This window comes from Castanea sativa, chromosome 6 (genome assembly GCF_040712315.1).
Source record: "Castanea sativa cultivar Marrone di Chiusa Pesio chromosome 6, ASM4071231v1".
NCBI classification, from domain to species: domain Eukaryota; kingdom Viridiplantae; phylum Streptophyta; class Magnoliopsida; order Fagales; family Fagaceae; genus Castanea; species Castanea sativa.
In genome coordinates this window covers 6,359,728-6,376,359 of record NC_134018.1, presented here as the reverse complement: position 1 = coordinate 6,376,359, position 16,632 = coordinate 6,359,728, and the positions used below count along the sequence as shown (strand labels likewise).

The window sequence follows — 16,632 nt, the reverse complement described above, 5'->3', positions numbered from 1 at the left end:
CGCAAATTGTGACTCTACAATTCTTATTAGTCATCTGAAAACCTAAAATTTTGAAAATACCTATGATTTTTGAAATCTTGTCTCCTATTCTTGCCAACCAAATTGAGAAATATCACATATACTCTAATCATAATAAGCTAAAACAACAATTGAGAAAAAAATTATCCCTAAATTTATGATTACTACTTAGGCTAGCTAACATTTAATATAATGGCATACACTATTACCTAAGAGGAAGAATGAAATATTGAGTAATATATATATTGGGAAGGAGAAATACGAAATAATTAGGTTTTTTTTTTTTTTTTTGAATAGTCTTGAACGTGAACTTAGCTTGCCCTCTATTCATTTTTTCGTTCATCCAAAAAAAATAAAAAAAAGTTCACAAAATTTTTACAACAAATCATACGCAGTTAATTATTATTTATTCAAATTTGAACCTAACACTAAGATTATAGTTTTGCCCTAACAATAACAACTAACAACAACCTACCACTTAGAATTTGTTGTAAAAATTGAGTGGATATATTATTTCTCAAAAAAAAAAAAAAAAGTAGTCCAGAAATTATTGTTGGGAAAAGGCAAGTGTGGCCGTAGAATCATCTTTCTTTCTTCTTAGGCCTTGATAATTGGACATGATATTGGCCTGTTTAGAACATCTGGACTGGGGTCTGGGCTTACACATTTTAAAAACGGAACCATTTCAGTTTCTACAAACGCCATATAAACCCAAGCCTTTTCAAACACAAACAAATCTCCCACACCTTAAATCGGTGTTTTAAAACCCAATTTCTCACAAACAAACTCCTTAAATTAAACGAACCGTGCATTACGAAAGACAAAACGTCGTTTTAAAAATCACAATTCTTCTATGTACCGTAAAACCGCTCTCTTAAAACACGCGTTCTCAGAAACAGAGCAAACTTCACCCCCATCGTTAAACAGTAACACAAATACAAAATCAACAGGGTCTTAGAACTTTGTCTTCAATCAGAAACCTTGTGTCCCATCATACCAATCTTCCCAAAAAAATCCCAATTTTTTTTTTCTAATCATGGCAACGCTGAAGACAATCTCAGCAGCTCTGAAACTCATAGACTCAAAGAAAGAGAACCTCAAAAAGGCCTTCGATGACCTCCAATCCCACTCGTCCCTTCTCTCCTCTTTCTCTCTCACATGGTCAGAACTTGATTCCCACTTCACCTCCCTCCAAAACTCGCTCAATCAACGATTCCAACACCTCGAATCGCTCGAGTTGCAAAAACAGGCCGAGTCAACTCAGCCAAACCCTTCAACCGACCCATCAAGCTCACAAGCGCCAAACGCACAAACCACCCCAAAGGTCCCTCCTTTTTCATCAAAAACTCCGACCCAGATGACCAAAACCCCGGTTGACCCGGATGGTGACGTGGGTTCGGGTCAAATAGTTAAGCCTCGGCCCGAGTTAAAGGCTTTTTGTGAGAATATGGATGGGTTGGGGTTGAGGAAGTTCTTAATTGAGTACCCAAATGGGCCAAATGAGAGGAAAACAATCAGGGATGAACTCCTTGGTGCATTGCTATGTGCTCCGGACCCAGCTGCATTGGTTTTGGATGCAATGGATTGGTTTTATAAGGATAATAGTGTGAATTTGAAGAATAAGAATAATAAAGATTGGGAATTGGGTGGCTCAAAGAGGTGTTGTGTGCTTTTGTTGGAGGAACTTATGAAGATTAAGGCCAATGTGAGCGAGGAAGTGAGGGAGAGAGCCAAGGAGTTGGCTTTGAAGTGGATAGGGAAGGAGAGAAACATTGAGATGCACACGTTTGAGGTGCTGGGGTTGCTGCATTTGGTGGTGGCCTATGGGTTGCGGTCCGTCTTCAATGAGGATGACCTTGTGGATTATCTTGTTATTATTGCGCAGTATCGGCAGTCTGCGGTGTTGTGCAAAGTTTTTGGTTTGGGGGATAAAGCTGCTGGTAAGCTGGTTGAATTGTGGTTTTGCTTTTATGTTGTGTGCTTCTTGTTATGTAGAATGTCTTAGCTGATTGTGTTTGATGTTTCATTTTTCTAGAATCATACTTGTAATGTGTGTATGTCTATGGTACATTGATCATAATGTCAACATAAACAAGAATTTTCGGCTCTGTATCGACTTTTATTAGTTAGCGTAGGCCTGTCAAATACAGGTGGTTTTTCAGTCTTAAATTTTCCAATATAGGCCCTGCAACAGACCCTTTAGTGTAAGTTGTTGCCGGGTACCAAGTACTGAAGGCCATGATGGGCCAAGGCCAAGTCTTGATATTATAGTAAGAAGTTAAATGTAGTGGAATATTTCAAAATTTCCACTTAGAATAATCTGTCTAATATAAATAATTAATTATCACAATTAAGAGAAAGGAAAGTCTAAAACTTGAATTTCTAACATTAAATTTGAATTGGGAACTTGGTGACAGAATGGAATAATGCAAGTTGTTGTTTATGTTTAGAAAGGCTAATTGAAAATCATGGGCATGGTAGCCTCTAGCCCTCTCAAAGCTGTAGAAATAAATAAAATAATGGAGATTAAAAAGGCATGAAGAGAATATAGAGAGCCCATTTTGTCTTATTAATCACACAGCATCTCAAGAAGATTTAGTGTGTTTGTTTCCACTTTTTAAGCCCCTTTATGCGCGTTTGTAAAAAGTGTACATTGTTTATGTGTTTGGCAACTTGAAAAAGTTGGCTTTAATGAAAAAGCGCGTTTCTCTACACTGAACTAAACGTGCAAAAAATTTATGGGGGAGCTTCGGACCATTTTGGAAAAGCGCAGTGGGCGTTATGAAGATAGCCGTTGGACCACAGATGATTTTACCAAATTGACCTTACTTTACCATTTCTTTGCTTTACCCAAAACAGAGCAAATACTCTTGATTTTACCTTGCCTCTCATCTCTCTGCTCCGCGACCCATATGCAAACACATACACACATCGGTAAACAAAGCAAATTGAGACCCATATGCAAACACACACACCCAAATGCAAAATCGGCAGATCGTCGAAGGATGACGGATGAACGGAGCTGGGCTTTGAAGATGGGTGAGGAAGATGATGAATAGGGTTGGCGGTGGTGCGTGGGTCGGCGACGATGTGTGAGCTTCGGTGCGATGGTGCGTGAGCTTCGGCGGCGGCGGTGAGGACGATGATGAATCGGTGAGGATGATGGATGAATCGGTGAGAATTTGAGGAGGATGAGAGCTTGATGATGAATCGGTGGAGAGTCTGTCTTCTTCTTCTTCTTCTTCTTCGTCTTCTTCTTCTTCTTCTTCCATCTGGACTGCTGGAATGTTTTCAGAGAAAAAGAAAACAAAAGAGGGGGGTAGAGATAGGATACCGTGTGTGGAGGAGAAAAAGAAGGGAAAAAAAAGAAAAGAAAAAGAAAAGTAGAGAAACAGAGCTGGAGAAAGAGAGACAAGAGAGTTCTGGAATGTGTAGAGGAAAAAAAAAAAAAGGAGAGGATGGAGATAATGGGATACGTGTGTGGTGGAGAAAATTCAAGAGAAAAGAAAAAGAAAAAAAGGAAACGTGTGGATGATAGAAAGAAAGAAAGAAAGGAAAAATACAATTTAGAAATGTTACCGCAATATTTTTACAATAAATTTTAAGTTTCATATTGTTATTAGTTAATATTGGTGAGTAAAAATATAATTTCAACGGTGGGTTTAAATTAGAACTAATAACAATTTTTCACAAAAATTTTGTTGTGAAAATATTGCGAAAAATGTTGTGAATATAACATTATTCATTGAAAAATATAATTGTTTAGAATGAATATAAGAAGAATAAATGATGATAAAAAAAAAGAATAAAGTTTTTAAGTTAGTATTATTTTTCTTTAGAAAAAAAAATAGTACTATTGACAGAATATTAATAACAATTTTATTATAAAGTTTACATAGTAAGTAGTAAGTTGTTATTAGTTCTCATCTAGACCTACTAATGATATTTTTTTTTCCTACTATTAACAACTTGTTATATAGACTTTATTGTGAAATTTTTGTAAAAATATTGTATCCATAACTTGCATTAAAAGAGGTAATTAAAATAAAAAATTCTCTTTATATAGACATTGTCCTTTTTAGTAATTTACCCCTCAAACTGCCACTTTTATAAGTGCTAGCCAAACACTCAGTTTTTTCAAAAAGCACTTTTTCACAGCTTTTACCAAACACTCAGCTTTTTGAAAAAGCCCTTCTTGAAACTGCACTTTTTGAAAACTCCACTTTTTCAAAAAGTCCAGTTTCAAAAAGCTGAAACAAACTCACCCTTAATGGATTCAGAAGAAAGCAGTTGGACCTTGGTGCGATGGCAGGTGTCCTCCAACCAAGTGATGTGTTGTGGGTTTGAGTCTAGGAATTAGCCTCTCCAAAATTGGGAGTAAGGATGTTTACCAACCATCTCTCCTAAGACCTGCTCTGCACTGAATATGACCTTTTTATTGGGTTCAAAGGAATTATATAAGGAGAGATTAGGTTTCTGGAATTATTGTAATATTGTCTTGTTTAGCATATACTTGATTCATGGCAGCATTGCTATGCATATGAGAACTTCTTTTGAGGCAGGGTATACAAATTGCTGTTAAGCTTTTCAAACCTTTACAATATTTGATTTACAGGGGGATAACTGTCTTGGATGTAAACTGTCATATGGAAAATTTTGGTGCCTGCTCTTGGGTAATCTGAAGTAAAATTCAAATGATTTTATTTTTTGGTGCTCTGCAGATCTCATTCAGAAACTTGTAAGTAAGGGAAAGCAACTTCAGGCTGTCAAATTTATTTTTGAATTTGAGCTGACTGAAAAGTTTCCACCAGTCCCCCTCTTGAAAGCCCATTTAGAGGATGCCAAGAAGGCTGCTAGGAAAGTTGTCAACGACGGAAATCATTCTCGCAAGTCCTTGGTAATTTTCCATTGCCTTGCATGATTTCCAATATACCATGTGTAATTCAAAATCAAATGTCCTGCGGATATACTTAGTAAGTTTCTTACAGAATGAGGGCATAGCCAAAGAAGTGGGTGCATTGAAGTCAGTTATTAAAGTTATTGAAGACCACAATCTTGACTCTGAGTATCCACGGGCAGACGTTGAAGGGCTTATCGAGAAGCTACAGAAGCGGGCAGAAAACATCAAAAAACCTGCAGCAGCTCCTCCTGCCAAATCTTATCAGCCACAGCAGCACCGGCACCAGCAGCAGCAACAGTGTGGAAACAAGCGTCCTCGAATGGATTATCCAGTTAGTCCTGCAGCAGCACCAATAAATGTTGGTGGCATGAATTCAACAATTCCCCAATATCAACAATCTCATCTACAGTCAGCAGGTTTGTTACCAGAGCATCCAGCTTCATATGGGAGCTTATCGGCTGTGCCCTATGGCATGGTGGGCCAGAGTCCTACTGTTGCCCCTTACATGGGCTCATCAGCTGGGTTGTATGGTTATCCAGGAGCCCCTGTGGGTTTTTCTGGGGACCCAAGCCCTTCTAGTTCCCATCTATACTCATCAGAACCATATGTGCCATCTGATTATTATGTTAGGCCAACTGCCTATGATGGATATGGTGTGCCACCCCAATACCATCCATCATACTATCATAAGTAAATTGATGCACTCTGTCTTTGTGATAGTATACTTTTGGATGGTATAGTAGCTTTTGCCTTGCAGTGCTGGTTATCGGAAAGCATAGCTTGCTTTTTTGATCACCTGATTGTAGTACAGCAACTAGATACGGTGATTAAGAATTGTGAGTTTTCATAGTGTCACATTCTTAATTACTTAAATTATTTTTTAACAGGGTCTTTAGGTCAATTATTTGGTTCTCAGTCAATTTTGAATTCTTTACAGGTGGCATTTTGAAAGCGGGAATTATCATTTTGTTTTTATTAGCAGTTTTTCGTTCAGGACTTTCATAGATGAGTCAAGGTTCTCGTATGGACATTTGAAAAAAAAAAGGTTTTTTTTTTGCATTGTCCATAAAATAGCATAAAACGTATATGTTTTAGATTTTTTCATGTTCTCCACCTTAGCCTATCTGGAGCGAATGGAACAGCTCATTTGGGTATGCTATGCCTTGAAATCCTGGGACCCTAGTTTGCCCCAGAAAAGGTTGTCTCTTATGGACCATTTGGATTGAGGGGGAAGGAGGGGAAATAGAGGAGAGTGGCTGAAAAATAGCCTATGTTCCAGCTAACTTTACTCTACTCCCCTCCACTCCCCCTCCCTCTTCCCTCAATCCTAATAGGCCCTTATGTCTCCTATAAATAATGATGAAAGTGCAAATTACAACCCTAGAGTTAGTGGTCAATATTAATGGTCACCAACTCTTAAAGAATCTTAAATTTGTCAAGACATTTGCCTCTGTAAATCTTGTTCTCAAGGCTTACTTATGGCATGTAGATGAAACTGATTATTTACTAGGTCATGAAGAAGAGCTAAGAATTGTGAGATTTAATAGTGTTACATTCTTAATTACTTAAATTATTTTTTAACAGGGTCTTTAGGTCAATTATTTGGTTCTCAGTCAATTTTGAATTCTTTACAGGTGGCATTTTGAAAGCGAAAATTATCATTTTGTTTTTATTAGCAGTTTTTCGTTCAGGACTTTCATAGATGAGTCAAGGTTCTCGTATGGACAATTGAAAAAAAAAAGGTTTTTTTGCATTGTCCATAAAATAGCATGAAACGTATATGTTTTAGATTTTTTCATATTCTCCCCCGTAGCCTATCTGGAGCAAATGGAATAGCTCATTTGGGCATGCTATGCATTGAAATCCTGGGACCCTAGTCTACCCCAGAAAAGGTTGTCTCTTATGGACCATTTGGATTGGAGGGGAGGGAGGGGAAATGGAAGAGAGTGGCTGAAAAATAGCCTATTTTCCAGCCAACTCTACTCTACTCCCCTCCACTCCCCCTCCCTCTTCCCTCAATCCTAATAGGCCCTTATGTCTCCTATAAATAAAGATGAAAGTGCAAATTACAACCCTAGAGTTAGTGGTCAATATTAATGGTCACCAACTCTTAAAGAATCTTAAATTTGTCAAGACATTTGCCTCTGTAAATCTTGTTCTCAAGGCTTACTTATGGCATGTAGATGAAACTGAATATTTACTAGGCCATGAAGAAGGGCTAAAAGTTTTTGCATCAGATTTTGCAAATGATGTTCCACTTAGCATCAGTTACTCAGTTCTTGAATTACATTGACAATGGCAACTTCTCTGTTAATGGTGTGCTGGCCGACGTCCCACTTATACTCCATCAGAGGCTATAGGTAAATATTTGCCTTTTTTTCCCCTGTTAAGTAAAGTGTTCACCTAAAATTATTCATACCTAAAAACTTTATTGTATCGGTTCATTCTAAATTTCTAACTGTTTTGATTTGTGTACATTCTATTACAAACTTAAATTGTTCTGCCTACCTAAATCCCCTGACAGATGTATTGGATTTCTAACTATCAAATCAAAAAAGCTTTTAATTGCGATTTCCTGGATTTGGCTGAAAGGTCCCTTGATAGATTTCTCCTTTACCCATTTCTTGACCTTTTAGCACATTCAATGTGATATGATTTACTCTTTGTCAGTAGAATCATGTGGATATCAGTGTGCATTTCCAGATAACCTTAACAACTTTCCTGCATTTTGTTCTTAACTGGTGCTATTTCTAACTTCGTATAGATGCGTTCATGATTCATCGTGCTCTTCATGTGAAGTTAAATGTTTGATAAATTTGAACCAAAAAAAAAAACTCAAACTCATTGTTTTTTGTAGACGTTTCATTTTCATTCTCAATCCTGGGACTATCTTTAATGCAGAACTCCTCGATCAGTTTACTACAGAACCAAAATGGATTTTGTTCTATTAGCACTTGCATATGATTTTGTATATCGCATGCCACAATTGCACTCTACGAACTGAAGGATTAAAATATCATTTCTTATAGCTGCATTTTATTTAACATTAATGGTGTGATAATTCTGACATGATTAGTTAAGTTTTCTCTATGATAGATTATTGCTTGCTCATTTTAATAATATTTTCTTCAAGATGCTGATAGCTCTTCTCACATTGCAGATTTCTTTGCTCATCTAGACCAAAATGGTTCAGCACAAGGTATATCACTATTGCATATTGCCTCTAATAAAAGCTGATTCTTTTCTCCTCATAACTGATCAATAAGGTTGTCTAACTGTATGTTTTTATGTAAATATTACTTTTTTAGAATATTATTATCTACCTTTTTCTTTCACCTTCCTCTATCTCCAGTGAATCCTTTGGTTATCTCTAAATATGGAGCAAGTGAAGATTACCCTGGTTCTATGGATTTAGCACATACGAAAGCTATTTCAATCATGTAGATATACTTGACTGTCTTATTCGATTGGCAAAGGATGGGACTCAGTTTGCTTTACTTAATTTTTTTAAAGCATTCCTGTGCAATATAATTAGGTGGAATGGTAATTATATTGGTCAAATTTGGTCTAGGGGGCTCTGGTGTGCAGAATCATCTTCAGCTCTTCTGCACAGGACATTGCAGAGATCAAGAAACTCTTGAATCAGAAAGGAGGTGATATTGGCTGTTGAAGAGATTTTCTATGACGTTTTTGAAGAGGCAGAGTTATTTTAAGACAGTTTCAACATATATCAAAACTTAAGGTACGAATTGGATGATAAATTGTGTGGATTTGAGGAGATACAATTTGCTTGCTTACTGCTATCTAAAATTTTGATTCTTATCTTAAACTAAGGATGCAAGATTTGTTGGATGAACATATGTAGATAGGAATATAACCTTTATATGCAGTTCTTAATTAAAGAGAACTTTATGACTGATTTAATTGACTTGAATTATTTGGTAGAGTAGAATGATGAGCATATGTAATTGGTATTATTTGCCAACCACTTCTATGGTCATCATCAAAGGAGCCGACTGTGTTCACTAGCATTCAGCAGTATGCAAATTACAGATTTCAATCAGGCAATCTCGATGGTTCATCTTTTTTGTTTTTTCTTCTACAAGATACCTAGGGTACATCTTATCCTAATGCCTTGCTTTCAAAACCTAAATTACCAAAAATAAAAAATACATGAAGACCAACACAAAATAAATTGTAAAAGAAAACAAGGAAAAAAAATGGACTCCCTGTCAACAATAACTTAACAATTATTGTAGGTGTTTTTTTTTTAATAAATAAGACTTGTTAATTTCATCTTTCTCGAATTCCTATATGCATGCTAGCAAAGAACCAACATAGAAGCAAGTCTTTTTAATCCATCTTTATTTTGAATGTGTGATAGAATTTCACTGTCACAATAGTTTATGAATTTTGACACTTACACCATCTGTTCCATTTCTGGTCAAGGTCTGCTTGTTAAGTTTTTGACTTGTCAACAAAAATTTGTTTTGTTTGCGAACGAGTTGTTAGTAAAGATCTGGAGTCTAAATTAGTTTGTAGCAATGGTCAACTCATTGAAATATTTTATAAAGGCCTCTCATTTTAATGTTTCATTGATCTCAACCACAAAGGCACAAACTCATGCTCACTGCTGCGCCCATTCATGTGTCAAGACAGTGGCAGAGTTAATTACCAATCTGTTGCAGTCCTTTGCTTTGAGTCAGTTACCAATATGTTGAGATGTTTAATTGAGCAGAAATAATAGTTGTTAATGTATTCCCACACAACTTAGTTGTTAAGAAGAAGAAACCTCATAGAGCTGCATTTTGTTTTTTATTTTTATTTTTATAAGTTTTATTATGTTTTTGGTATAATTTTGCATTTCTGCATTGTTTGCATCACAAGTCAATAATCTTTAATTAATAACAAACAGCTAGTGAATACCCAAGAGAGGACCTGCTAGTCAATAATCTTTACGCAATTTTGTTCTACAAATTGTTATCACAATATTAGTCAATTAATTTTTGAATGAATGTTTTCCAGCAAGATCATTGATTGTGTTAGGTAAGGTTGTGAACTATTAGTCCTAAGTTTTTCCAAGTAAAAAATACATGCAATTGGATCATATTTTTACATATACCACCATTAGTGATGCGGCATACGGAAACGTCAAGAAGCGGAACACTTCTACTTGTAGAAAACAAGAAACAAAACACATTTGCTTCTGAAAATAACCTCAAATTCACAAGGGTTTCTTGAATCTACAAGGAGAAAGGGTCTAAAATCCATTAGAGAATAGAAAGACAAAAATCTAAATTTTATTGATTGAAATTGATTGTATTAGGTAAGGTTGTGAACTACTAGTCCTAAGTTTTTTCAAGTAAAAAATACATGCAATTGGATCATATGTTTACATATTTTTACATATACCATTAGTAATGCGGCATACAGAAGCGTCAAGAAGCAGAATACTTCTACCTAGAGAAAACGAAATAGAACACATTTACTTCTGAAAATAACTTCAAATCCACAAGGATTTCTTGAATCCACAAGGAGAAAGGGCTTGGCATCCATTAGAGAATAGAAAGACAAAAATCTGAATTTCATTGATTGAAGTTGATTGTATTAGGTAAGGCTGTAAACCATTAGTCCTAAGTTTTTCCAAGTAAAAAATACATGCAATTGGATCATATTTTTACATATACCATTAGTGATGTGGCATACGGAAGCGTCAAGAAGAAACAAAACACGTTTGCTTCTGAAAAGAACCTCAAATCCACAAGGAGAAAGGGTCTGGAATCTATTAGAGAATAGAAAGATAAAAATCTGAATTTTATTGATTGAATAATTGTTAAAAAAACAAACGTTTACAAACTTAAGGGCCTATTTAAGGATTCTGTAAAACTTGACAAGCAAGAAAATATATGCTAAAATAACTCTTAATTAATACCTAACCATAACAGGAACCAAATTGGACCTAAAATGTATTAAAAACACCTAAAAACAAGGAAATAATAATACTAAACCTAAAATAACGAAAATTACAAATTAAGTACCAAAACCAATAAATTACAATAATTAAATAGTAAATTGTGTCCTACATCAATTAGTATCTTGTTTGATATTTTGACTAATTGAATTTAGTTAATTACACTATTGATAATGTCCAATTGGAACTTCAAAATGAGTGATATTGGAAATTTCATCAATACTACATATTGGTGGGATGAATTTTACCCAATATATATATATATATATATATAAAATTAGCGTAAACTGATTTTAACATTTTTTTAATAACCTTACTAAAATTACTAACAAGCAAAACATGGACACTGCTTCATTTGAAATTACATGAAAGTCTATTTCATATTCATAAGGCATTCTCAGTGTTCACCCTTATGGTTGAATAATCGCTTCACCTTTTTACTTCTAAAGCTTATTTTATAGGACATATTCCATTATTGTATCCAAAACCGAGAGATGTCTAGCCAAAATGAAATTGATTCCTACTTCTTAATTGCATAGCCTATTTCATGGCATGCTAATTATTTTTGTCAAAGACAACCTATGCATTAGAAATGCTATCAGCATTTACATAGTTTATTACTCAATTCTGCAACCCTGCTATTTTTCTTTTGGAAAATGGAGGACCTTGCCTCCGCCAATGAGGATACCAGGCACCAGGGCCATTCTTTCCCAACAAATTTGGGAGTGACTCATTATTAACCTTTGCACCACACCAATAGTCGCTTTGCAAAATCTACAAAGACCGTTAGTTTATGAAGCTTATCATGATATAGAACACGTCTACAATATTATGCATTCAACCCTTTAACTTTACTTTTTTAGTTTTTGTTTTGCCTTATTTCTTGACTTTGCTTCAAATCATACAACTCAAATCTCACATTGAAGATGTTCAATCAATGTCTACAAAACAACTTCTGCTATCACTTATCACAACAGATTAAAATCACTCCTGCTCTAATATTTTTTGAAAAATTTTATTCATTTCTCAACCTTCCTTCTTTTTTTTTTTTCTGAGAAATTGTAGGCTTTGATTGATTTTCTCGTGCTGTTTGCATGGTTTATGTTTAATTATGCACGCACAAGAATCTAAAGGCTTTTAGCGTTTCTTGAATTCAGAAATGTTATTTGGAATTCAAATAAAATTTTCAGATTTTTAATTATTGTACACTTTGTTGTGGATCAAATTTAAGTTTATATGTAGTAGTAATAATCAATGACGATGATTTTTAGATTTATTGGTATATTAATTTATTTTTCTTTTCCAATATTTTCTACAACTTATAATGAATATTTTAAATTCAAGATATCAATCTCTTTTACTTTTCTGTATTCCCTTGTGCATCTTGACTAATCTAAATCATTTTCATACATTTTTTTTTTTTTTTGGTGTAGGAAAATTACCAATATTTACCAGCAAGTCAATAGTACAAATTGTTGGCTTGAGTTTACCAAAAAAAATTGCTAGCTTGAAAAAGAACAAAAAATATGACAAAATCAAAAGACCCTCCAACTTAGGGTCACTTTCACACATACTCCGATTGTTTCAATTTAATTTTTTAAACCATAGGATAAGTGAAATTATCATATTGATTATTTTGCCCGCTCAATGACTGGAAAAAATATAAGTACAATGACTTGTAAAAAAAAAAAAAAAAGTAAAATATAATATAGATATTTTTTTTTTTTCATCTTCTTCCTTTCTCAAAAAAAAAAAAAAAAAAAATTCTTCTTCCCTCTCATGAAACACACAAAAAACTCCTATCTGCCAAGAACCCAATTAGCTTTAATCCATTCAGGAAACTGAGACATCAGTTACCTATATATGCACCAAACTTTCTTAAGAAATTAATATCATCTTCAAGACTTCAACAGCCCGAGCTTCTTCTTGTTCCAACATGAAGTCTTCTTAAACAAGAAATAAGTCATATGATATTGATAAGAGTAAAAAAATGATATATCTAAAGAAAGTGATGAAAGAAATGGAGTTTGATCCTAAGTCTCTAATTAAAACTTTCACGCATAAGCACTTTTTTGTTTTTTATAATTCAATCGTTACAACATGGGGGAGGGTGTCCTCATTCCTCGTAATTCATAAAGAAGAGCCAACAATGCCATTAAAGTAAAAGACTCTTGATCACATTTCTATACATGCCACCATTGGTATTTTATTTTTCAGTATTTTTCCTAATTGACAAATTCAACCCAATTAATTAAGCTATTAATATTTGCAATAGGAACTTTAAAATAAGTGGAACTAGTGGTGTGTTTGGATGGCATGATTTGGGAATTTGAATTTGGATTTAAGTGATTAAAATCCAAATACTTTGTTTGGAAAGTTTAAAAAAAATGTTAAGGATTTGGATTTGACAAATCTGCCAAGAATTTTAAACCTTTAAAATGTTTGGATTTGAAATAACTCCTAAAATCAATGCTTAGATTGAGGGTGTCCTCAATCCAAATGCAACCTAGAAGTTTCATCATACATATTGGTGGCCTGAATTTAAAAGCAAAAGAACAAAACAATATAGTCAATTGTAAATAAGACCACTAAAAGATGACTTTGATTTTGACTATTGGTTAAACCACCAAAAATGCCCTATTCCACAATGAATTCAAGACAAGAGGACACTACTTCTTAAATGTTGTATATAGGTGTATATACAATGATAAGTTGTAATAATGATGTTTGAGTTTGGAAAATATGGTTTTATAAAGTGAAAATTCAAATTTTGGAATTTTCAAAGTGAAAATTCGAAAATCAGTATTTTCGATTGGTCGAAACTTTGGTTCGATTGATTGAAAATGGTAAAGAAAAATCCTAGAGTTTCTGGATATCTCGATCGCTGTTCGATTCTTGTTCGACTGATCGAAAAGAGCACTCGATGAATCGAAAGTAATTTTCAACTGATCGAAAATCGTTAAATAGGATTTTCTGCAGAATGTTTTGGTGATTGTTTAGAAAGGTTGAAGAGGTTTCAAGCCTTGTTAACGATTTTATAAAACATTTTAACTCTCCATACGTGTTTTTTGATAAAATATAACCCTATGGGTATAAATAAAGATTTATTATAACTAGAAAATAGTAAGTTTGAGAGAAACACAATAAATCCTGTGGTCATTCTCTAGAATTATTATCTGTAGAATCCAATATCTTGGTTGTATCTTGGGGACAAATTTGCGATAACCCTTTAACAACAATAGTGTGTGGGGCAAAAATTGTTTATGGAAAATGATATAGTACCTCCAAGTTTTTTATTTTCTGTTTGTCTTTTATGTTAACATTGTTCTTCCATTATTACTTTGTGTAATATCTCCAACATTAAAATCTATGGCCTATTTCGAGGCTTTTTTTTTTTTTTTTTGGTAAGCACAACTTGTACATTATGAATGCTATCAGCATTGACAAAGTTTGATGCTTAATTCTACAAACCTTTTTTTTTTTTTTTTTTTCTTTTGGAAAATGAAAGACCTTGCCACCGCCAACGAGGCTGCCAGGCACCAGCCATTCTTTCCAAACAAATTTGATCATGAAGGCCTTTAAGCCAGCCCCACTTCACATACATATATATATATATATATATATATATATATATATATATATATATATATATATATATATATCAATTTTTAAAGGAATTGTAGGCTTTGATAGAAATTCTTGTGCTGTGAGCATGATTTGTGTTTAATTTTAAGTAAAGTTTTTGTTCAAATGACATATTTTAATTTTCCCGAAATTAAGAGAAAAAAAAAAGTATTAACGCACAAGAATTTTAAGGTTTTTGAGCTTAATTTCTTGAATATAGTAATGATATTTGGAATTTGAATAATTTTTCGGATTTGTAATTAGTGTATAAATGAACAATTAAGAGAATGTGGTCGTAATTCTTATTAATTCTGTGAATAATACATCTCTGTTTTATTATTTTTATATACAAGAACTAGCTATCACTACAACAGCTACAACATAAAGAAAAACAGAAAATCCCGCCAACTCTAACAGCCTATCACCACACAACATGCGGTAAAGACTAACTAATAAATAGTCTAAACGACGCTCAAGTTTAGCTTACAGTGAAATTATTTACACGACAAGTAGCATAACAATAGCTTAGAACTAAGCAACAAAAGCACACTGACATGTTTAAAATTGCTTCAATCGTTAATATATACTTTTGTAGTGGATCAAATTTCAGTTAAGTTTATATACAGTAATAATCAATGACTGGCTGCAATATTAATAACATTAATAATAATCATTGACGAAGATTTTTAGCTTCATTTTTATATTAATTTATTATTCTTTGCTAATGTTCTCTGCAACTTTATAATGAATATTTTAAATTCAAGATTTCAATTTCTTTTACTTTTCTTCTTTCTCTTTTGCCTTTTTTCTGATCTGGTGTTGGCGTGTTGCGGACCATATACAAGAGCTAGATTCACCAAATACAGAAATCATGTTCACCAATGCCTGGGAATCATGGAATGCAAGAAATGAGAGACTATAAGAGGCGGTACAGGAACATGGCATGCAAAACTGGCTACATTCTAAGGGATTGCTATAGATCTGACTGGGAAGTACCACACAGCAACTAGCAGAGGTGGCTTAGGCCCCTTCATATGCGATCACCGTGTAAGGGGAAGCACTGCACTTTGTACTATAATCCCTTCAGGTGGCAACAATATCTGCAGATTGTGGCTCGGGCTGTTTATCAAGCTTTAAAATTTGCAAGTGAGATGGGTCTGCTGTCTACATTGGATGGTGATCAATAACGAACTAAGTTAGGACTGAGTGGGGCCATGGCCCCCCCTCCCCCAATTATTATTATTATTTTTTTAAATTTCTTATCATATATATACACACACAGAAAATTGAAAATTTTCCCTAAATATATATTATTGGCCCCCCTCCTCTATCGAAATTTACAAATTGACCAACCCTTGTTGTCCCAATAATTACAAGAAAAACCTTTGGACCTAACCAAAAATACCCACAAAACATATCACATTTCCAATCTAAACAAACCCAATTGTCCCAAAAAATAACAAGAATAACCTTTAAACAAACAAAATTATCAACAAATTAAGCAACAATCCAATCTAAACAAAAAAGACACAAAACAACCACTAATCTAAAATCACAAAACACAAATCCCCAATTTTTTACCTACTTACCACTCAGTGTTGGTCTTGACTCTAACTGCAGCATTAGTTGCTCAACGGTGGTATGTTGGCCCTCTCTCTCTCTACCGTACTTTTTTTTCTTTGTATAAAACTTAGACTGTGAAACAGATGAATAATTTGTACTTGGTTTTTAGTCCCAAAAAAAAAAATTGTGCTTGGTGGTGGACCGGTGTAAACCAAGTCAAAGTGTCAATACAAAGTGAATATTGTGTGTGTGACCATTAATTAATCTCAGTGCTTTGGGGTGCAACGTGTGTGGCTGAGTTGGTCAGGACTTTGCTTCCCTGCTTGTCAGGCTTGGGTTCGAGTCCTGCCAACGGCCTTCTGTTGGTGGACATCCTTAGTGAGGGGTGTACTCAGAAATGAGGTGACTCTCACACGCGTTTACGAATATGTATGACGCGGCGCCCTGTCCGGGGGCTTAATACAACCATAAACACCCCTTTTTTTGATTACCAAAAAAAAAAAAAAAAAACGTGTGTGGCTATATATATATATATATATATATATATATATATATA

The 16,632-nt window shown here is 34.2% G+C and overlaps 1 protein-coding gene across 9 annotated transcripts; it reads left to right on the top strand.

Annotated features, from left to right (window-relative positions):
* The first annotated feature begins 856 nt into the window (after positions 1–856).
* On the top strand, positions 857–9,126 carry LOC142640817 (truncated FRIGIDA-like protein 1). 9 transcript variants are annotated; one of them, XM_075815097.1, is made up of 6 exons: positions 857–1,958; positions 4,740–4,915; positions 5,007–5,334; positions 8,079–8,117; positions 8,271–8,358; positions 8,490–9,126. In XM_075815097.1, exons 1-6 carry the CDS (start codon positions 1,055–1,057, stop codon positions 8,557–8,559), a joined length of 1,605 nt encoding a protein of 534 aa, XP_075671212.1. In that variant the 5' UTR covers positions 857–1,054; the 3' UTR covers positions 8,560–9,126. The 9 variants fall into 9 exon arrangements, with proteins under 9 accessions (XP_075671212.1, XP_075671213.1, XP_075671214.1 ...); XM_075815102.1 differs by lacking the exon at positions 8,271–8,358 and adding an exon at positions 7,156–7,278 and having other exon boundaries at positions 859–1,958; positions 8,490–8,541; XM_075815101.1 differs by lacking the exon at positions 8,490–9,126 and adding an exon at positions 7,156–7,278 and having other exon boundaries at positions 859–1,958; positions 8,271–8,370.
* The last annotated feature ends 7,506 nt before the right edge of the window (positions 9,127–16,632 follow it).